Source organism: Colletes latitarsis, chromosome 10 (assembly GCF_051014445.1).
Source record: "Colletes latitarsis isolate SP2378_abdomen chromosome 10, iyColLati1, whole genome shotgun sequence".
NCBI lineage: Eukaryota > Metazoa > Arthropoda > Insecta > Hymenoptera > Colletidae > Colletes > Colletes latitarsis.
In genome coordinates, this window is record NC_135143.1 from 28,343,686 (window position 1) to 28,365,976 (window position 22,291).

The 22,291-nt window shown below is 39.4% G+C and overlaps 2 protein-coding genes across 4 annotated transcripts; one reads left to right on the plus strand and one right to left on the minus strand.

The window, feature by feature from the left end:
• The first annotated feature begins 986 nt into the window (after positions 1 to 986).
• Mterf5 (mitochondrial transcription termination factor 5) lies at positions 987 to 4,632 on the plus strand. 3 transcript variants are annotated; one of them, XM_076774372.1, is made up of 7 exons: positions 987 to 1,566; positions 1,652 to 1,785; positions 1,854 to 2,175; positions 2,256 to 2,683; positions 2,777 to 3,001; positions 3,359 to 3,497; positions 4,319 to 4,632. In XM_076774372.1, the coding sequence occupies exons 1-7, from the start codon at positions 1,360 to 1,362 to the stop codon at positions 4,433 to 4,435; spliced, it is 1,572 nt and encodes a 523-aa protein (XP_076630487.1). In that variant the 5' UTR covers positions 987 to 1,359; the 3' UTR covers positions 4,436 to 4,632. The 3 variants fall into 3 exon arrangements, with proteins under 3 accessions (XP_076630487.1, XP_076630488.1, XP_076630486.1); XM_076774373.1 differs by having other exon boundaries at positions 988 to 1,566; positions 3,991 to 4,632; XM_076774371.1 differs by lacking the exon at positions 4,319 to 4,632 and having other exon boundaries at positions 988 to 1,566; positions 3,359 to 3,689.
• A 146-nt stretch (positions 4,633 to 4,778) lies between these two features.
• On the minus strand, positions 4,779 to 11,635 carry Repo (homeobox domain-containing protein reversed polarity). Its single transcript, XM_076774374.1, has 4 exons — positions 8,764 to 11,635; positions 8,517 to 8,595; positions 8,020 to 8,243; positions 4,779 to 6,746 (listed from the first exon to the last, which is right to left on the minus strand). The coding sequence occupies exons 1-4, from the start codon at positions 9,161 to 9,163 to the stop codon at positions 6,133 to 6,135; spliced, it is 1,317 nt and encodes a 438-aa protein (XP_076630489.1). The 5' UTR covers positions 9,164 to 11,635; the 3' UTR covers positions 4,779 to 6,132.
• Between the last annotated feature and the right edge of the window lie 10,656 nt (positions 11,636 to 22,291).

Here is a 22,291-nt window from a genome sequence, read left to right on the forward strand (position 1 = left end):
TTTCCAAAACGATTTGAAATTTTTTAATTTTGTCGAAAAATTTGTCCACCTATTCGAATTTTTTTCTCGACAATGGTTAGGATTTCGAGTGTATGTCTATTCACCAAAAATGATTGCAATTGACCCACGCAACCAAAAATGATTTTTCCAAAACGATTTGAAATTTTTTAATTTTGTCGAAAAATTTGTCCACCTATTCGAATTTTTTTCTCGACAATGGTTAGGAATTCGAGTGTATGTCTATTCACCAAAAATGATTGCAATTGACCCCCGCAACCAAAAATAATTTTTCCAGAACGATTTGAAATTTTTTAATTTTGTCGAAAAATTTGTCCACCTATTCGAATTTTTTTCTCGAAAATGGTTAAAATTTCGAGTGTATGTCTATTCACCAAAAATGATTGCAATTGACCCCCGCAATCAAAAATGATTTTTCCAGAACGATTTGAAATTTTTTAATTTTGTCGAAAAATTTGTCCACCTATTCGAATTTTTTTCTCGACAATGGTTAGGATTTCGAGTGTATGTCTATTCACCAAAAATGATTGCAATTGACCCACGCAAACGAAAATAATTTTTCCAGAACGATTTGAAATTTTTGAATTTAATTGTTAATAACTTTTTAACGAAGCCTCCATCAACAAATTGGTATTCTTGATTTTCGTCTTATTCTGGCCGCTAGAATCCCCCATTAGAATTTTTCCCAGGGTTGGCCAAACACCCTGTATACATATAATATATTAACTATTAATAATTCTTCACTTTTATCCCATACCAGGGATTTGAATTCTAATCTGTGCTGGGTTTGGTATTTACAAGTAAAGGTTATCAATTTTGATCAAACTTTTACTGATAATTCCAGAACTAAAATAAGCCATTATTTACAAAGATATTTTTCTGATATATGTAGAGTAGATAGTTTCTTCAAATGATTGCAACAGAAAATAAATTCTTCATCCCTGGTGTAACTAGATATCTTTAGTTTACGTGTATATAGTATAGTGTTTAGCACCCAAATACACAAATACGTAACGTGGTTACGTTTATTTTCGGTTATACGTTAAAATTTTGAACCTCAAAATTACGATCTGTAGTCTATAATCTATACTGTGTCTACTCTGTGTTATTGAGATCAGTAATACTGATTCTGTATTGTAAATCGATCTTTTTTATGAAAGTTTTACGAACCCGGTTGCATCGTTTTTAATCGTTTATTTGTTTACTACACGTTATGAAGAATGTAATAATTCTAACTAAAATGTAATCTTCACGTTAGTGTAATCACTGAAATGAATTTGAAGTGTTTGTTAACACAGATTCGTATATATTTCTTAACCTCAATTAGATGAGAAATAAAAAATGTACAAATTATTATTCCCACAAAAATCTATTAGAACACGTTTCGGAACATCGGTTACATTTTTCTCAACGCAAGTAAACATTCGTAACATACTGGGCACTTACTTGAATTATGATCATACCACTATCGACAATATTCTTCAGACACAAAAAGAAATTTGTAGAATATCCAACGAACAACTTACTACGAATTGCAAACTCCTTCAGGTATGTACGGTTTCATTATTTACGAAAACTCGAAATTCGACATTCAATACTTTATATTCTAATTAATTTATTTTCTATTTATTAGGAATTAAAAGTACAAGTAGATGACACAATATATTTGTCAAAATGTTTGAAGCTCAGCCCCTTGGTTATGAAGAATAGAATTCTATTATTTGAAGAAATAGGCGTTAAAAACATTAATATAAAACATATCCATAAGTACGATATATTTAAGAAATGTTGAGGATAGTCCTAGATTAACGAGTTATAATTATTTTGCGTTTCAGTTTTCCACGCACGATACAGAAATCGGTAGAAACGTTTAAAAGGATTCATAATATTTTGCCAGATGAAGATATTCTAATAAACATTTTTCCAATTATTGGAATCGATCAGGATGAGTTTAATAGGGGCATGATAAAGCGTTTGACGCTAACGTGCGATTATTATTTAAATTTAATGATGTATTATAAATCACGTTATCTAAAAGTAAAGGGCTGGCGTTCTTTAAGTTATGTAGGTTGTGGTGTGCGAAAATTTGCAAGCTTTAGGCAAATCTCCAAGCTGGTAAACATTTTGCAAAATGATTTACAGATTGACAACACGATTGTGAGTACAATTATTTTGTGGACAGAAAAGGATAAAATGCGATGCGAAATAATGTGAATATAATTTTATCTGTTCAACAGTTGAGGAAACATCCATACTTATTGAACCTGTGTCCAGACAAGTTAAACGAGTTGCTAACGACACTCAAGGATGTCATAGTATGCGATGTGCATATAAATGAAATAATAAAACAGTATCCTCAAATCTTACGCGCTGACAAAGACAATGTCAAAGGCTTATTAGCATTCTTAGCAGAAAGAAATATTAAAACCCATTCGATGGCCTCCTATTTGTCCATTTTAAAGATGAAGAAAGATGTGTTTCTTCAAAGGTATGACAGTTTGAAAACTACTCCAGAACTTAGTGTATGGATTGAGTATCCAGGGGCGCTAAGTTTGATTGTACAGTATAATTTGGTCATGGATAGATTAGACAATCTACGTCGCTTGAATTGTTCGCAGAATATAAATATCCAAGTGATTACGTCTCGGAAGAAATACTTCACGAAGTAAGAACGTTAGATAATACGGTATGAACATGGGCACTTTATGTAATAATGAAAAGTAAACGCTTTTATTTAAGGTGAAAATATCTGTTTCAGATACTTGCAAGGCTATATTCATATTAAGACTAGGAGGAAATATATACAGTATCTAATATATAAAGAATTAGGCGTTAATAACGATTATTTACTAAAGTACATAACAAGGCATCCTTATTGGAAACACATTTCGCTGCAAAGTATAGAAAAAACACTGCAATATTTAAAGATGCGATATTCGATAGGAGACATATGCGAAAATATTCACATTATATTTTACCCGCAGTAAGAACACATGTATATAACATAAAATATAGCGTACGGTAAGTTCTCAATTTACACGGTTCATTCATTTTGGAGTCATTCACGTAAGTTGAATATCGTTTAAATTCAACATGATACATTTGTCACGGTTCGATCTGTTTTTCTTTTAAATTCAATCAATGTATAATATTGCTAAAAATATGGTCAAAATATATCCGTAAGTATTTCCGTCTGAAAAATAAAATCATAGAAAAGCAAATTTTATTTCACAAGGACATAAGCGAAGGCACAACCCCCGTAACTTGAGGACTTGCTGTATGTTATGAGAACTATTAAAAATTCCCAGTAAGTTTTATACGAAATTTGTTTTGAGCGTAGTGATGCTGTTGCCAAAACACTGCAATCATTGTACGACGAAAACAAGTCGGAGAATGAGTATAACTCGAGCCAGTATCTGTCATTATGCCTGTATAAGTTGGAGAAACATAATCATTTCACTGGCGACGGCATTTGGGACGTAATGTATCACGTTGAAGATTCAATTCATAGCGTATGTGATTTCGAGAATCAGAACGAAGACGATATCGATATCGAAATCGATAATATTATTGGAAATGTGTACACTAATACTTTAACAGCATCAAACTCGATTTATTAATGTAATATATATGAAAAATAAATTGTATGTAATGTGTAAGATTTTATCAAATTTTGTCGATTTATTCAAAATCATTTTTGTATACAAATGAAATATTATTGTACAATGATAATGAGCGTGCTATCAGCTTCTTTCTTTTAAGGCAATTAAAGAAACTGTTTACTTAAGATGTCTAAATACCGTCGAATCAATGATTATATACTTTTTATTTTTACTGTTAAGTATATTTCGATGCAACTAATTACAAACGTCGCGGAGAAGAAAGAACGGAAGAATATACAAACGTTTAATATATTTTATTACTAATTTATAATAATTGGCGAATGTTTCACATCCTGTATGTTTACCGTAGAATCCATAACAACATTATACAACACAACAATGTCCGAATTTAACTCGACATTGTCCAATTTTTAATTTGAACAAACGATAAAGAAAAAATACAAAAATGGCGACACTCGTTTGCGAAAACTTACACGCGTCATCTAAGCTACGTTTTTCAAGGCACTCGGAATGCTCCCATTCGATTAATTCGCGATAATATCAATTCTGATTAATATGTTCCTCTTCGTTTATCCCTAAAGTATGTGGTACTTCTTACTTGTACATGTTTATTATAAAAACATTACTAAATATTATCGACGCTTACTTTAAACTTATCATTGACATTCTTTTTTTAGGTAACATCTGAAAATGTATTGCGCCCATTCTCTGAAAGTACATGGTGCAATTCTTTGATAAAAAGTGACAAATCGAAAAAAGATGAAAAGAAAGAGGAAGAGGACGAAGAGCTTTAGAAATCGTATCGTGTACTGCAATTTGACTTCCATAAAACGACCATGCCATAAATAGAGAAAAGTCTGAAATTTATCGTGTACAATGAACGTGCCTCAAATTGTAAATAATAAAAAAAAAAGAAATTAAAAGAGTCTAGAATTAAGTTGGTTCTTAATTGTACCGCTGTCGTTTAAAAATTTTTCAGAAACTATTCGTACCGATAAAGAAACGATTATAAATGGCATAAAGCAGTAATGATATGGTTTTCTTATAGTCTATGTTTATGTCTATAGTTTGCTATAGATACATGGATCAAAATCAATTGCACAAGAAAGAAAGGGTGATTGAACAGCAGCGACGACATATAAACACATTATTATTTATTTTGTGCTACGTTTGATAATTGTCACGCGATGTAAAAGTATTTAACCTTAAAAGGAGGAAAAGAAGACGCCATTTATAGAAGAGAAATAAAACAAAAAAGAAATATATTGGCAAATGGCAAGAAAACGAAAAAAGAACATGCATGCATGTTCGTCACCACCTGCTGAGCGATTTAAACGGTAAATTTCATTCTCGAATAGCGAATAAAAATCTTTCGATTCGTAAATTAACTTCCATTTACGTTTCTTTCGGAAAATCATTTATAAACTAGAATCTATTTACAAATTTTTATTAATATCATTAAAATATAATATTAAAATTTTTATTCGTTATTCAAAAATAAAATTTGTTTCTCTTTCGAGGTTGCCTCTTTCATGTTTCTCTGAATAAACGAAGTATAAACTATCGTCCATTGTCACATGCGAAATATTACATTAAAAATATTCGATTGGTTTCGAGAACTTAAGTTTAACGTGCATATCTTTATCGTTTAAAGTTTTAGTAACTAATGTTCGAATACTTCCGTGAGCCACTATGCTTCATCGACGAATCCACTAGCAGACTTTGAACAAAACTCTCTTGGATTTCCTTCTTTTTCACTCTTCGACACAACACGAATCATAATTTATGCATTGCTCGAATCTAATAGGGATATTAGTCCTCGGTGGCCAACTTGATTTCGACCGAACCTAACCCTCTATAACCTAAATGATATTTGTCTGAAAAAAGAATTATAAAACGGGGCACAATCTTCCAACCGTGCAAAATTGCAACTACTAATGTTGTCATAAAGAGATCGAATCGATATGTACAGTAACGTACGGTTTACTTAAGATTTGGGACCTAACCGAGGGGGACGTAGTACGTTAAAAGATGCCACTATGATGAAAACGTAATCATACAACATACAAAGTTCAATTTTCCGTAGTTTTCGCGTTATTTTTCTAAAAACGGTACTACCATATTCTCTGGATACTTTTGATTAAAACACGTCATAAATCAGGCTTCGTCGAGATCGTGAAGCCGAATGGAAAGGTCGACCGTGCATAACTGTACCGATAACAGGATCGAATCAGATTTCGATAATGTAAATAATGTGTGTGTAAATGATTTCAGATGCGTCGAAGAGGTTATAAAGGGTTAACTGCATGCTGCACTGTTTAATTACATAATTAAAGAACAGTTTATATACAAGACTCGACGATTCCCCGGACGCCCCCGACCCAAAACGAAAAATGAAACTTCCGAACAAGCGTCAGTCCTTCTCAGACACCCGTGCGAGCAAGGGACGAGGTGCGGTCTTCTAGAACAAGTCTAGAACGGAGGTTTCGAGTCAGTTCAGAAAAGGAGGCAGCTGCACGTAGTTCTGTTGGCTCGTCGGCTCGCTCTTCACCATCACTTGGTCTTTCATGCCTTGACGACCTTGCGGCGAGTGCATGCTGTACTCTTGCTTCTGGTCCTGCTGCTGTTGTTGCTGTTGCTGTTGCGCGTAGTCGGGCTGCTCGTGCTGATACTTGTCCGCGGGACTCAAACCGCTCACGTAGTCCAGCTGTTTGTTCTGCTGGTGCTCCTCCTCGGACATGGAGTTGGCTAGGTGGGTGGGGGGCGAATGGGCGGTCACCATCGTTTGGTAATCGTTGCGCGTCAGAGGCGGCGGTGGACTGTTGCTGGCGTTCATGTAGTCCTGGTGAACGCGCATCGTGTTCCCCGAAGGCGTGGAGAACAGGGACGCATCGTGCTGCGGCAGCATCGTCGCGTACGAGTACGCCGACCCGTTGTTGCTCGGCCCGCCAAACGAGGTCGAATAGGGGGAGTTCGAGGGGCTCAATAGATTTAGGTGGGGCGCCAGGTCGTACGCCGGCGAATATGCCCATGCATCGGGTGGGGCAGTCGCCGTCGTAGGAGACGCGAACGGATTCAGCGTGTTGTTCAGCGACGTGAAAGATCCTGCGGAAAAATTTCGATTTTATTCGATGGTATTCAACACGTTGACTGCCGTAACGATCTTTCCTATCTAAGAGTATCTTTGATACTTTTCAAAATTATAATGTAATCGGTGGAAATGTACAGTACTTTAATGGAGTATTTATTTTGTAGAATTTATTGGTATATTAGTCTTCTATAATTAGAATTATTATTCTTTAAATCGAACCGATCGTTTCGATCGTTGCGTGGCGTCATCTCCCGTATTCGCCACCAGAGGGCTACGCTCTTAACTGCTATACAGGGTGTTCGGTCAACCCTGGGAAAAATTTTAATGGGGGATTCTAGAGCCCAAAATAAGACGAAAATCAAGAATACCAATTTGTTGATGGAGGCTTCCTTAAAAAGTTATTAACGTTTAAAGTTCTGCTCGTACTGAATTTTTTTCTCGAAAATGCGCAAGATTTCGGGAGTATGTCTATTTACCAAAAATGATTGCAATTGACCCCCGCAACCAAAAATAATTTTTCCAGAACGATTTGAAATTTTTTAATTTTGTCGAAAAATTTGTCCACCTATTCGAATTTTTTTCTCGACAATGGTTAGGATTTCGAGTGTATGTCTATTCATCAAAAATGATTGTAATTGACCCCCGCAACCGAAAATAATTTTTCCAGAACGATTTGAAATTTTTTAATTTTCTCGAAAAATTTGTCCACCTTCCTGAATTTTTTTCTCGAAAATGCGCAAGATTTCGGGGGTATGTCTAATCACCAAAAATGATTGTAATTGACCCCCCTAGCTAAATATATATTTTTTAGAACGATTTGAAAAATTCTATTTTCGCCGAAAAAATTAGGCACCTTTACGAATTTTTTTTACGAAAGTGGGTAGGATTTCGAGGGTATGTATAATGACCAAAAATGATTGTAATCGACCCCCGCAACCGAAAATAATTTTTCCAAAACGATTTGAAATTCTTTTTTCCCCGTTGAAAAATTTCATATCTCGAATTTTTTTCTCGAAAGTAGATAGGATTTCGATGATATGTATAATGACCAAAAATGATTGTAATTGACCCTCGGAATCGCAAATAATTTTTCCAGAACGATTTGAAATTTTTGAATTTATTTTGGTCTCTAGAATCCCCCATTAAAATTTCTCCCAAATATCCAGTCGTCTAAGACAGGATTTGCCAGAAAGCCTTTAGTAATGAGTCCACTAGCAGGCTCGAGACGAAACATTTTCCTCGTTTTCCTCGACAAGAAAAAAAGCAGCGCCACAGTTGCAAAATTACCTGACAAACCAGGACTCGCCGATCCAGCAGCCATGTAACCGGCGGTCTTTCGCGGCGGTTCCCTTTTTCGCCACTTTGCTCGTCGATTTTGGAACCAGACTTGAACTCTGGACTCCGATAAGGCCAGCTTTAGGGCGAGTTCTTCGCGCGCGAACACGTCCGGGTACGGAGCGCGCTCGAACGCCTTTTCCAGCTCGTCCAACTGATACGCCGTGAACGTCGTTCTGGAATTTATTATTGCGAATTTATTATCTGTAACGTATTCGAACATTTGTCCAGCGACGTTCGTAATTAGCGCGTTATTGTAATCCTCCCTTGTGACTAATTTCAACAAGAATTCGAAACATGTGGCTGCATGGAGGTACTCGGTTAATCGGTAAAGCAGCATATGGTCGATAATTCAGACCAGCAAAGAGTTACCGTATAATTATATTCTTTAATAATAGTTGAATCGTTTTAGCGTCTCAATGCATTAAATTGATTTCTCAAATAAATACCTGGTTTTCTTCTTCTTTATTCCATTGTTGTCAGTCTTCTTCTTGGAGTCCTTTTTAGCTGGCTGTGCCTCGCTACTGACTGCAAAATAAATTACAATCGGCGTTTCATTTAATTATTCGAACAGTGTTCATAATAAGAATTACTATTATATCATTGCCACATAAAAACTCGTTTAAAAATTTACTGTACAATCTAAAAACCGTAATTTCTTATTCCTCAGCGAAAAGAGAGTAAATCGTTAGAAACCTGGCGCAAGAGTGTTCATCGGATCCTCGGGCTTCCTCTTCAGTGGATTCCCAAGTTGCAGGCCCTGTTGCAGCGTCGTCGAGGTCGGCGTCGCGGCGGTGGACGTCGAAGTGGTGACGTCTTGGGTCTGAGGGAGCGGTGCGTACATGCCAGCCAGCTCCAGCTCCTTGAGCTCCTTCTGTTGTTGCTGTTGCTGTTGCAGGTGGTGATGAGAGGTCTGATGGTGAGGCGGGGGACTATTGGAGGAGTCCAGTTTGTGAAGGTGTCCGCCCGTGGGCATCAAGTCCCCAGCGTGGTGGCCACCGTGCAGGCCAAGCATCACCTGAATGCTGTGGACCCCCGTACCCCCACGGCCACCAAAGTCTGAGAAGATCGGATCGTCGAAAGGACCTCCGTCCATCGTTCCCGACGCGACGATGCAACGATTGCCTCGATCAGGATTCGACAGAATTGTTAAGTCCACGGCACAATCTTAATCTTATATTTGCTGCTCCTCCTCAGTCGCTAATTGTTTAATAATTGCAGGTCTAACTCGTTGCGTTTGGACGATGTCAATTAACGAAACAAAGTCTGTGATCTCTGCTGATCGTTGCGTCAAATCGAAGGTATCTTCCTCGGTTGCAAGCGTATTCTTCCCTATCGGAGTCACCTGTTATACAATAATAGTTCCAGGCTAACCAAACTACTTTTGGTCAACGATGGGTTCACTTATCTTCTTGCGCCTCCAAGCGTGTTCTTAACGTTACGAGACTGGGAGTCATCAATTGCCTTCAATAACTAACAATTGAAGTCTAAATCCCAGCTGAGTATTCTATCAGGTGGTAATGGTAATCAACAACCAGTTGATCGTCTTCCTCTGTCCCCAGGTGTATTCTTCGTCAGTGCTGCTGTATCAAAGTCACTTTACGCGTCCATAACTCGTCGTTGAAGATCAGAAGACACAAACGAGCACCGGTCCTCGAGAATAGCTTGCTCCAAATGTCTTCCGTCGAGTGGCAATCGTAATCAACAACCAGTTGATCGTCTTCCTCTGTCCCCAGGTGTATTCTTCGTCAGTGCTGCTGTACCAAAGTCACTTTACGTGTCCACGACTCGTCGCTGAAGATCAGAAGACACAAACGAGCACCGGTCCTCGAGAATAGCTTGCTCCAAATGTCTTCCGTCGAGTGGCAATCGTAATCAACAACCAGTTGATCGTCTTCCTCTGTCCCCAGGTGTATTCCTCGTCAGTGCTGCTGTACCAAAGTCACTTTACGCGTCCATAACTCGTCGTTGAAGATCAGAAGACACAAACGAGCACCGGTCCTCAAGAATAGCTTGCTCCAAATGTCTTCCGTCGAGTGGCAATCGTAATCAACAACCAGTCGATCGTCACCCTCTGCCACCAGGTGTATTCGTCTCACTGTAGTCACCTGTTGCGTCGATTGATCTCAATTAACCAGCGGCGGCAACAGGTAGCATCGACGAGCGCGGTCCGTCTTTGATTTCGTCGGGAACGGTGGCCTCGAAGTCGGTTGGTCCGGGTTCGTTAAAATGTCGCGTCGGCGGTTCGAATTATGCAAAAAAAGCGCGTTGCCGCGGCGCCGCGGCTGATCGCGTTAACGCGTCCTCCGTAATGGAATCCGGACCAATTGCGATCAATTGTTGCCCGGGTTATGATTAATTTTGATTAGTTTTAAGCGGAGTTAACTAAGTGAACCTAGAGCCGGTGGCGAGAACGTCTGCCCGCGAAACGGAGAGAGTGTGGCGGCGGTCTCGGCGGCGTCCAGAAGGGAAACCCAGGACCTTGGAGGACCGCGCGACTTGGAATGGTATCGGGTTCACTCCTCTCGTCGGGGAACGGTTTCTATCGTCCGGCGGTTATATCGCGAAGCAAGCCGTCCTATCCGGGACACTCTCGCACTACCGACGATCCGTTCCGACTCTGGCTAATCAGCCGACACTCACACAGGCTTATATTTTCAACGGGTTGCCGGCCAGGCCGCCCCCACACATGGAAGCCAGCCAATCCTGCGGCACCTACTGGCCTCCGGTCTTCGAGAGGACGGCCCGGTCGCATGCGGGCGCGGTGCGCTTAGCCTACGTTTTCTTCCTCTTTTTCTCCCTTTCCGTCACACGCCGTGCCTCTCTCTTGCTCGTACTGCCACCCCCTGCGACCACCATTCTTCCCTTTCGCGCCTTCTTTCTTCCCTTTCTCTGTCCCTCGAACTTTTTGCTCTCACCGTCTCCGTAACGGTGGCTGTTGCTCCGCCATTTGCCCCCCCTCACGAGAACCTCTCTGGAGAACGTCCAGCGTGCACCGCCGACTAGCAGAGAGGGGCATACATGTGGGAATCGGAGCGTCCGGCTTCGCTCACGATCGACGTTATGGGAAAATTCTGGGCCCCGTGGACTATGGACCTCTCCCGTTCGCGAACTTTGAACCTTTTCGCGTTCCTCTTCGAGACCCCCAGCGCCAGCGTCTCCGGAATCACGTTCGGATTTCACAAGGGAACGGGAACTTCCCGCCATTTTTCTTCTCTTTGTCGAACTATACGCCCAAATATACGTACCAAACGTAAACGAAATTCGATTCTCTTACCGTGTTCAGGCTACGAAAATCTTCGATCTTCGCTGCTGTTAAAATCCATGGCGGGAGATTCGAGGTACTCCATTTCGACACTGACACTCGCGCAAAACACATTCGAGCTCGAGACCTCGTCTTGAGGGGGCCTTGAACTCGTTCTCCAGCGATCGTCACGGTGCATTATGGACGGTGTTTCGATCTCGAAGGAGACGCGAGAGTCTCGCGACGTGTCACCTGGCCCCCGTCGTGGATCGCCACGAGGAAGGACGCGAAAGGTGAGGGCACCTACACTTTCCAAGAGATCCATGTCCGTTGACCGGCAGCGTGGCACTGAGCTCTTAAGCGCAGGCTCAATGAAACCAGCAATCGCCAGGAATTGCCTCGAATTGGCCCAATCAAACTACCCCCATTCCGTGTGTACACGCGTATATTAACTGCTAATTTCATCGGCGGTAATTAGCGCGCGCCTGTCACGCGGTGATTTAATTGCGGCTCGCGGGTACGTTTCCTCCTCCTCGCCCCTCGTCGGCCCCCGGTTACCGCTCCTGGGGGGCTGCTCAGCGGGACCAAAGTTCTCGCGGCCTTCCTCCTCGTTTCGTTAATAAGTTTGTTTACGGACTGGCTCTGCATCGTTGCAGCCGATCTCTAACGATCGAGAATCAAACCACGCGGATACCTAACTATGTTTCGACTCTGTAGAATCGGAGGAGCGTGTTTTGGGACTGGGGAATGGATTCTATGTTAACTCTTAAATGGACTATCAATCTCAACTGAATTATTTTGCATTTGTGGTTCAAAAGAAAAGGAGAGCGCTTGCGAGAGAAACGGTTCCTCTGGTAGCGAATATGGGAAGCGATGTACCCCCCACATACTTAATGTTAATTCTTACCAAATTGGTAAAAGGAAAGCAATGTTCCTTTAAAAATAAAAATTCGTGGCAATTTCTCTTTCAATGTCATCTGAAGGTCATGGTGTGGCAGGTCGTTGAAGTCGTCTCGACTACGACTACGACACTACGAAATTAAAAATACCTAGTTCCATTTAAAAAGGAAAGCAATTTTTCTTTCAATGTCATCTGAAGGTCATGGTGTAGCAGGTCGTTGAAGTCGCCTCGATACTATGAAATTAAAAATACCTAGTTCCATTGGCCTTAATTTTGTATCGAAAATCAATTTGAAATACTGATTAATTTCGATAAGGAACATTTTTTCGTCAGACCATCGAAAGGGGCTGAAAATTCGTGCCTCACCCTGTATACATACATACATATAAGATAAGTACATTCGTCTCAAGACAATAGGTGTCACGCGTCCGTTCACCTGCGTGTATATCATAATATAGATCGCGTACTATAGTTATTCTTAACATTCTAGATGCACAATTGTACGTGCAGGTCGTTGCATTTGCGTTTCGATGGTACATTTTGGGTTAGGGTCGACATCCTCGTGTGCTCAGCTCCCATTCTCGGGCAGGTTGCGGCGTCGAGCCGCAAGGGGGCGCCCTGGTCGATCAATTTTTGGTCCCATCGGTACCACCATCTCGCGATTAATTTCCAATTGGCCGATGCGGGTGGAGGCGTCCAGGATATCCACGTACACAGGAGGCATCCGTCCGGGAGGATGACGGCGAGCGCAAGAGCGAGAAGTCGGTAACTTAACTGGCCTAAATGGGTTTAACTCGATGTGATTTTGCTGGCGAACCACTAAATTGAACGAATACGAACTAAACTGAACTCAACTAAGCTAATCATATCACATTACTAGCGTTATTAGCCGAGAGACGATATAAGTGAAGGTCCGGTGGTGCCGGGCTGCAGTAACGGGTCGCCTCCTGCACTGACCCTCCGGGACGACTTTCTTTTCGACCCCTTTTTCGTTTTTCCAACCCCCGTCGGTCGCGTTCCGACCGTCCGCCATTGTTCCGTCCGCGACGTTGTCGTTGCCCGCTGGATCGCGGTTTTTCGAAAGATCGGAGACGTTGCACGGGTCAGTTATCGCCGTGAGCCCGCCGTGGAACATTCCTCGGGAAACGGAAGTGCGCCGCGGCGACGCCGGCCGATTCTGGCCGAAGATCCAGTTCCGGTTGTCGGAAGTGACGGCTCCGCCGTGCTGGCGGGAAATTCGAAACGCGACGCGCGACGCGTCGAGGGATATCGGTTTTCAGTGCGCGGCATCCCCTCGTACGTCGCTCCGTCGTGATTCGCGGTGGATTTTGCAACGTTATCGTCGCGACGCGAATTCTGAACGTTTCGAAAGTGTAAATTTCGAGCCAATGAATTGTGCAGTTTAGATAAATTAAAGAAAATCTGAAAAGCTGTAAATACAGTTCCTTTGGAAGCTTGAAATTTTTTAAAATCGAAGCGTTTCAAAATCACCGTTTGGAGTGGAACAGTGTGTCATGATTACGTTTGTATCGTTGCGTTAGTTTTATCATTTCGACTGCTTTTTTGTATGTTTATGGAACCCCCCTCCAATTCATCTGTGACGAAGACAGAGTAAAGAGCGTCGCGGAGAGGGGACATCGTCGACGAAGAAAGAGAAGGCGAAATAATAATTACCTCCCCCACTGCTTGTTCGTGGTGGGGGAGTCCCGGAGGAAAGATAAGAACGCAACGGACACGATACGCTCTGCTCCCACTACTTCGACGTGGAGGACAGAAGGAGTCTCTGGGCTCCACCTCTTCCCCCTCCGTCACCGTTGTCCTTCAATAGCGGAGAACTACGCTCCGAATTCACTTACGCCTGTGTTCTCCCCAAACGGATCGCCGCCTCCATCTGTTGCCTCTCGAAAATCAATTTCAAACCAGCTTCCCACAATCCCGAAATCCCAAAATCATCTGCTCGAAGGTTACTAACAGAACTTGAACAGGTAGTTCCAATAGTGAACGTAACACCATTGCTATTTGCAAATTAACATAACCTCTACGATCCACAGCTCCATTTGAACTATGGAAGGATTATTTCTAATTATATTTATAACCTCTACAGTTTCAACCAAGATCTGTTCACTACCAGGTTCGAGACGAAATATTTTCCTTTTCTACCTTCCTACGATCTTTCTCGTTTCCCTCGACAAGAAAGATAGCAGCGCCACAGTTGCAAAATTACCCCACAGCTCTGTTTGAACTATGGAAGGATTATTTCTAATTATATTTATAACCTCTACAGTTTCAACCAAGATCTGTTCACTACCAGGTTCGAGACGAAATATTTTCCTTTTCTACCTTCCTACGATCTTTCTCGTTTCCCTCGACAAGAAAGAAAGCAGCGCCATAGTTGCAAAATTACCCCACAGCTCTGTTTGAACTATGGAAGGATTATTTCTAATTGTATTTATAACCTCTACAGTTTCAACCAAAATGTGTCCACTACCTAATGAGCCCACTACCAGGCTCGAGACGAAACATTTTCCTTTTCTACCTTCCTACGATCTCTCTCGTTTTCCTCGACAAGATAGCAGCGCCATAGTTGCAAAATTACCCCACAGCTCTGTTTGAATTATGGAAGGATTATTTCTAATTGTATTTATAACCTCTACAGTTTCAACCCAGATGCGCCCACTATCAGGCTCGAGACGAAACATTCTCCTTTTCTACCTTCCTACGATCTCTCTCGTTTTCCTCGACAAGATAGTAGCGCCATAGTTGCAAAATTACCCCACAGCTCTGTTTGAACTATGGAAGGATTATTTCTAATTGTATTTATAACCTCTACAGTTGTAACCAAGATGTTAACTTCTGTAGTCGAACAGTCTAACAGATTTAACTTAGACTTTTTCTCAATTATAGTATCTTTAAATCTTTTTGAAGATTACTAGAGAAGCCTCTGGAAATATCTTATTGTCGTTCTCTAACTTCTACAAGTCAGAGCTTCGATCGAGCTATTTCTTCGTCTACTGCTCCTACTAATCTAGTTTACACTTTTGTACAATTTTAAATTCTCACGGCCATAGGTATACTCCGAGAAACTACTACGAAAGTTAGGAAGATACTTTGGAATTATAGAAATAGTAGTTTATCATTCCAGTCGAGCCAAATGTTCCCAAAATGTTGCACATAACCTCCATAGTCAACCACTCTAACCTAACTATCCAATGATCATCTCCAATTGTACACATAACCTCTATCAAAGTGGGCCTCAGACCTTTTCTTAATTATAGTATCTTTACATCTTTTTGAAGATTACTAGAGAAGCCTCTGGAAATATCTTATTGTCGTTCTCTAACTTCTACAAGTCAGAGCTTCGATCGAGCTATTTCTTCGTCTACTGCTCCTACTAATCTAGTTTACACTTTTGTACAATTTTAAATTCTCACGGCCATAGGTGTACTCAGAGAAACTACTACGAAAGTTAGGAAGATACTTTGGAATTATAGAAATACTAGTTTATCATTTCAGTCGAGCCAAATGTTCCCAAAATGTTACACATAACCTTCATAGTTAACCACTCTAACCTAACTATCCAAGGATCATCTCCAATTATAAACATAACCTCTATAAAAGGGGGCCATTGTCTCAACTGGACTTCCAAAGTATCATTTCTAATTGCATACCCAACAGAAGATACCTAGAATCCAATAAAGAATACAAAATCCGATCGTATCTTCTGCAATTGCAATGTTAAATCCTGCAACTCCATCCCTTTCTCAAACATTAACGATTTATCCACAAAATTGTACCATTCCTCTATGAAAAGTATTCGGTACAAATTCAGTACACTTTCAATCCTATGTATTACTGTACAGGGTTCACAAACGTACCCAAACCATCCGCCATATTGTTTACTATGCTTATCGTCACTATGTAAAGCTGTAAAACGATTTAAAAAAAAACAGAGATTAAAAACAACCGTGTTTCGATTCATTATGGTCCCCGTAACTGAGAGAGGCCACTTTGGTCCGATAAAGACGGAGTACGGGTCAAAATTGACCCACCTTGGTCGATGGACTGTTAAAACGTTGCGTGGAAATTTTGCACAGAAGCTCGAGTAAAAATTTACGTCCAGAACAGAGAAGAGCGTTCGTGAGAGAAACATATTTAGATCGAAAGATAGAAGCACGGGGATACAAGAGGGGGGGGATTATGCTTTTAGGGTTTCTTTCCTTTTGCACGCAAGCTCTTTTTTTTACGTCGTAGGTATGCCGACCGGATAGTATTGCCGTGTGCCCGCAGTGCACGCTAGCGGGGTCCGACCAATTGAGCCTGTTAACGTCAATTGGACTGAATTAGTTCAATTGAACGTAATTGCGCGAAGGCGACAGGGAACCTCCGTTATACGTCGACCATACTCGCGTTCCTCTCTTCGCGCAGATATCGCCGGCGAGCGCATTCTCAGGACTTCCACCGAGGTACAGTCCCAGCATCTCGCATATTCCTACAAATTACTTTGATAATAATTAATCGAACGCGTACACCGCCATTTGTTATGATCCTGTTCGTTTTGGACGCTACTACAGAGCTGGGGAAAAATTTTTTGTTTGCTCAATGAATATCTATTGGAACGAGACATTTTTCGGATAACAAACTTATCTATATTGCGCATAGACAAAGCAAAAATGTACAGGTTTCGCATATTTCTACAAATTACTTTGATAATAATTAATCGAACGCGTACACCGCCATTTGTTATAATCCTGTTCGTTTTGGACGCTACTACGGAGCTGGGGAAAAATTTTTTGTTTGCTCAATGAATATCTATTGGAACGAGACATTTTTCGGATAACAAACTTGTCTATATTGCGCATAGACAAAGCAAAAATGTACAGGTTTCACATATTTCTACAAATTACTTTGATAATAATTAATCGAACGCGTACACCGCCATTTGTTATAATCCTGTTCATTTTGGACGCTACTACAAAGCTGGGGAAAAATTTTTTGTTTACCCAATGAATATCTATTGGAACGAGACATTTTTCGGATAACAAACTTATCTATATTGCGCATAGACGAAGCAAAAATGTACAGGTTTCACATATTTCTACAAATTACTTTGATAATAATTAATCGAACGCGTACACCGCCATTTGTTATGATCCTGTTCCTTTTGGACGCTACTACAAAGCTGGGGAAAAATTTTTTGTTTGCTCAATGAATATCTATTGGAACGAGACATTTTTCGGATAACAAACTTATCTATATTGCGCATAGACAAAGCAAAAATGTACAGGTTTCACATATTTCTACAAATTACTTTGATAATAATTAATCGAACGCGTACACCGCCATTTGTTATGATCCTGTTCATTTTGGACGCTACTACAAAGCTGGGGAAAAATTTTTTGTTTGCTCAATGAATATCTATTGGAACGAGACATTTTTCGGATAACAAACTTATCTATATTGCGCATAGACAAAGCAAAAATGTACAGGTTTCACATATTTCTACAAATAACTTTGATAATAATTAATCGAACGCGTACACCGCCATTTGTTATAATCCTGTTCATTTTGGACGCTACTACGGAGCTGGGGAAAAATTTTTTGTTTACCCAATGAATATCTATTGGAACGAGACATTTTTCGGATAACAAACTTATCTATATTGCGCATAGACAAAGCAAAAATGTACAGGTTTCGCATATTTCTACAAATTACTTTGATAATAATTAATCAAACGCGTACACCGCCATTTGTTATGATCCTGTTCCTTTTGGACGCTACTACGGAGCTGGGGAAAAATTTTACTTGGACGATGGACACATTTTGTTTGCTCAATGAATATCTATTGGAACGAGACATTTTTCGGATAACAAACTTATCTATATTGCGCATGGACGAAGCAAAAATGTACAGGTTTCAAGCCATTTTACAAATCAAGTCCTTCTACGAAGTTTCTTTAAGCCGTTCTAACGAAATAAATATTTGTATTCTCTTTAACCAGCCCTAGTAGCACAAAATATTGTATATACATTCATATGACATTAAAAAGAGATTCAATCTTTATTTTAATATTCGAATATATATACAATGTTTATTTTATATTAGGTAACAAATATTTAATAAAATGAATCATTATGTAATATTAGAAATAGAATATCTTTTTTAAATGTGCAGATAATATTTATTTCATATTACGAAAAAAATATTTTTTTCTTATTATAAAACTAATCTTTATTTAATATTAGAAATAGAATATTCCTATGGGAAAAATTTTAATGGGGGATTCTAGAGGCCAAAATAAGACGAAAATCAAGAATACCAATTTGTTGATGGGGGCTTCGTTAAAAAGTTATTAACAATTAAATTAAAAAATTTCAAATCGTTCTGGAAAAATTATTTTCGGTTGTGGGGGTCAATTACAACTATTTTTGGTGAATAGACATAACCCCCAAATCTTGCACATTTTCGAGAAAAAAATTCGAAAAGGTGCCTAATTTTTTCGGCGAAATTAAAAAATTTCAAATCGTTTTGGAAAAATTATTTTCAGTTGCGGGGGGCCATAACCATCATTTTTTATCATTACACATACCTTTGAAATCCTATCCACTTTCGAGAAAAAAATTCCTTACCGAAAATCTAATTAGGTGCCTTTTCGACGAAAAAAAAAAATTTCAAATCGTTCTAAAAAAATTATTTTCGGTTGCGGGGGTCAATTACAATTATTTTTGGTGAATAAACATACCCCCGAAATCCTACCCACTTTCGAGAAAAAAATTCGAGTAGGTGGACAAATTTTTTGACAAAATTGAAAAATTTCAAATCGTTCTGAAAAAAATATTGTTAGGTATGGGGGTCAATTACAATCATTTTTCGTCATTACACATACCCTCGAAATCCTGCCCACTTTCTAGAAAAAAATTCGAGAAGATATGAAATTTTTCGTCGGAAAAAAAAAATTTCAAATCGTTCTGAAAAAAATATTGTTAGATATGGGGGTCAATTACAAACATTTTTGGTCATTAGACATACCCTCAAAATTCTACACAGTTTCGAGAAAAAAAATTCAGTACGGTGGGAACTTTAAACGTTAATAACTTTTTAACGAAGCCTCCATCAACAAATTGGTATTCTTGATTTTCGTCTTAGTTTGGCCCCTAGAATCCCCTATTAAAATTTTTCCCAGGGTTAGCTGAACATCCTGTATAGAGAGATTCATTTTTTGTATAACTTTTTCTTAAATTTGAAGATTTCATTGAATGTTATTTAAATATCAAATTTATATTTTTCAAATATTGGATTCACATTTTTTAAATATCTATTTTATATCCCCTGAATATTTACTTCATATATTGTAAATATCTCGTTTATATTCCCTAAGTATTTAGTTTATATTTTTTAAACATTCAATTCATATTTTTTGCACATGTATACTAATAGTCAGATCCAATATTTTCCCCATATGAAAAAACCTGGCTTAATAAATATTTACCCAATATTTCGAAAGAATATTTATCTAATATTCTTTATAAAAATCGATCGATGACGAGTATAGTCGTCAAGCACAGAGTAAGTGTCGCTGTTAAAATATCGCATCAAAAAGGTAGGTTTATTTTATAAAACTCGTCATGACAAAAAATCCTGACGAGTATACTCGTCAAACACAGTTAACCAGTTAAAAAAGATACGTACAAAGTCGATAATTGATTACTCTAGAGGTTGTTTAAGTCTCTGCGTGAGATGTGCGGCCATCGAAGCGTTGAGAGTCACCTGTTGCACGCGGAGATCACGCGCGAAACACCCACACAGTTCATGCTCGCGAGGAAGATCCGCCTTTTCACAGACGAACCTCGGTACAAAGGTGGTTGAAGAGTCACGCGGGACAACCGTGACCCTAACGCATTTCAGGGACTCATTGTGCCCCGAGGGTGCAGTTTCGACCACCGGTATATTCCACGTCGAGACGGGAATAAGTCCTCGACGTCACCCGTCTTCCTACGCTTTGATGCGTGAAATGTACCACCATGATATAAAGTGACTAATGTCGATGATGCACGCCGGGTCTCACGCCAACCTCGTGCATCGACTGCGGGACGTTCCTATGGGGGTGAACGGAAAAAAAGAAAAAAAAATATAGACGTTTATTGTGATCTCGATCGGGGAATCTCGCGACCGGTCATGTGGGCACGTTAATTCCTAGGTTTCGTCGTCATAATTGCGTTCCTCTGCCGCTCACCCTCTTTATATCGAGATGAGGGTTGTTTAGGGTTGGCCAGAGATGGACGAAACTTCATTCGTTTACCATTAAACGCTCCACTCTACATTTTCAATTCTAATATTCAATCTATTGTATTCTATCTAAACAAGAATTTTGCCCATCTCTGTGCACTTAACACTAGGTTTACGGACACTCGTTGCGCATATTTTTATTGCAATTCGCTCTGTTAATAGTTACGTCAAGATGCAATTTTTCTTTTAATTAGAATGTATATTCGTATCGTTACATCAATTAAATCCAATATAAATTGCTAACGAATAATATTTATGAGTTCTGTAACGTTTAGAATTTTAATGCGTTTTACGTATTCCGTGAACCTAGTGTTAAAACAATTATGAGAACAGACGTTACATAAGTGATCATTTAAAAAATTGATCTGTTCAAAACACTTTCTAAATTACGTAGAGGTCCTAGCGAGTTCAGTGACTTTTTAGTTCGTTAAAAATGTTAACATTCTGCGCAGCGTCGACTAAATTATTACTAGGGGATTTTGTTCGTTGAGATGGTTGACGAGATTTTGCTGTGCTCAAGCGGCGTGAATCGTGGACGTTTAATCGCCGTGGGCAATTAAGCGGCTGCCTAATCGCGGTCCTGGATTCGGAGATCGTGATTCAAAGGAGAAAACGTAACGTCGCAGCCCGATGACGTCGCATCCTTATTAACCCGGCGCAGTCACATCCGTCGTCGTCCCGTTCGTAATTCACATATAGGGTGTTTCTCGCAATGGTATAGTCCGGGCCAGACTATAGCGAGGTCGTAAACTCGAGTGGGTGTCAAAGTTTCCACGTTTCAGCTCCCGAAACAAATGAATTGACAGAAATACCAGCAGCTAAGGGCCTTAGACCATAGTCAGGGCCGAACGAAGAAATATTTTATCTAGTGCCGCCATTTTTAGAGGTATCGTAACAGATAAAGGTCTTACTTAAGTCTTTAATATCTTAATTTGGCTGTTTATAATACAGGGTGTTCGGCCACCCCTGAGAAAAATTTTAATGGGAAATTCTAGAGGCCAAAATAAGACGAAAATCAAGAATACCAATTTGTTGATAGAGGCTTCGTTAAAAAGTTATTAACAATTAAATTGAAAAGTTTCAAATCGTTCTGGAAAAATTATTTTCGGTTGCGGGGGGCAATTACAATCATTTTTGGTGAATATACATACCCCCGAAATCCTACCCACTTTCTAGAAAAAAATTCGAGAAGGTGTGAAATTTTTCGACGAAATTAAAATATTTCAAATCATACTAAAAAAATTATATTTAGTTACAGGGGGCAATTATAAGCATTTTTGGTCATTAGACATACCCTCAAAATCCTACGCAGTTTCGAGAAAAAAAATTCAATAGCTGCCTGAATTTTTAGACGAAAAAGAAAAATTTCAAATCGTTCTGGAAAAATTATTTTCAATTGCAGGGGTCAATTACAATAATTTTTGGTCATGAGTCATACCATCGAAATCTTACCCACTTTCGAGAAAAAAATTCCTTACCGAAAATATTATCTGAGGCCTTGTGTTTCCCCGAAATTTCATGTGAATCTTTAAAATATCATAACTCCTGAACGGAATGGACGATTTTAATGTTTCAAAATGTAAATAACGCGTATCTTCGTGGAGAATATATAGAAATTCTAAAAATATTCGAAAAGTTGATCTTTGACCCCGCAAAATGAGAAAAACCCCATAAAAATGGTCCAATTTTCAAAGAACCACAACTCCTACAATAGTGAATATATTTCAATGAAACTTTTTTCTAAAGTAAAGCTCATGATTACCTACAAAAAAGTATTAGTCAACTTTTCTGTAGGA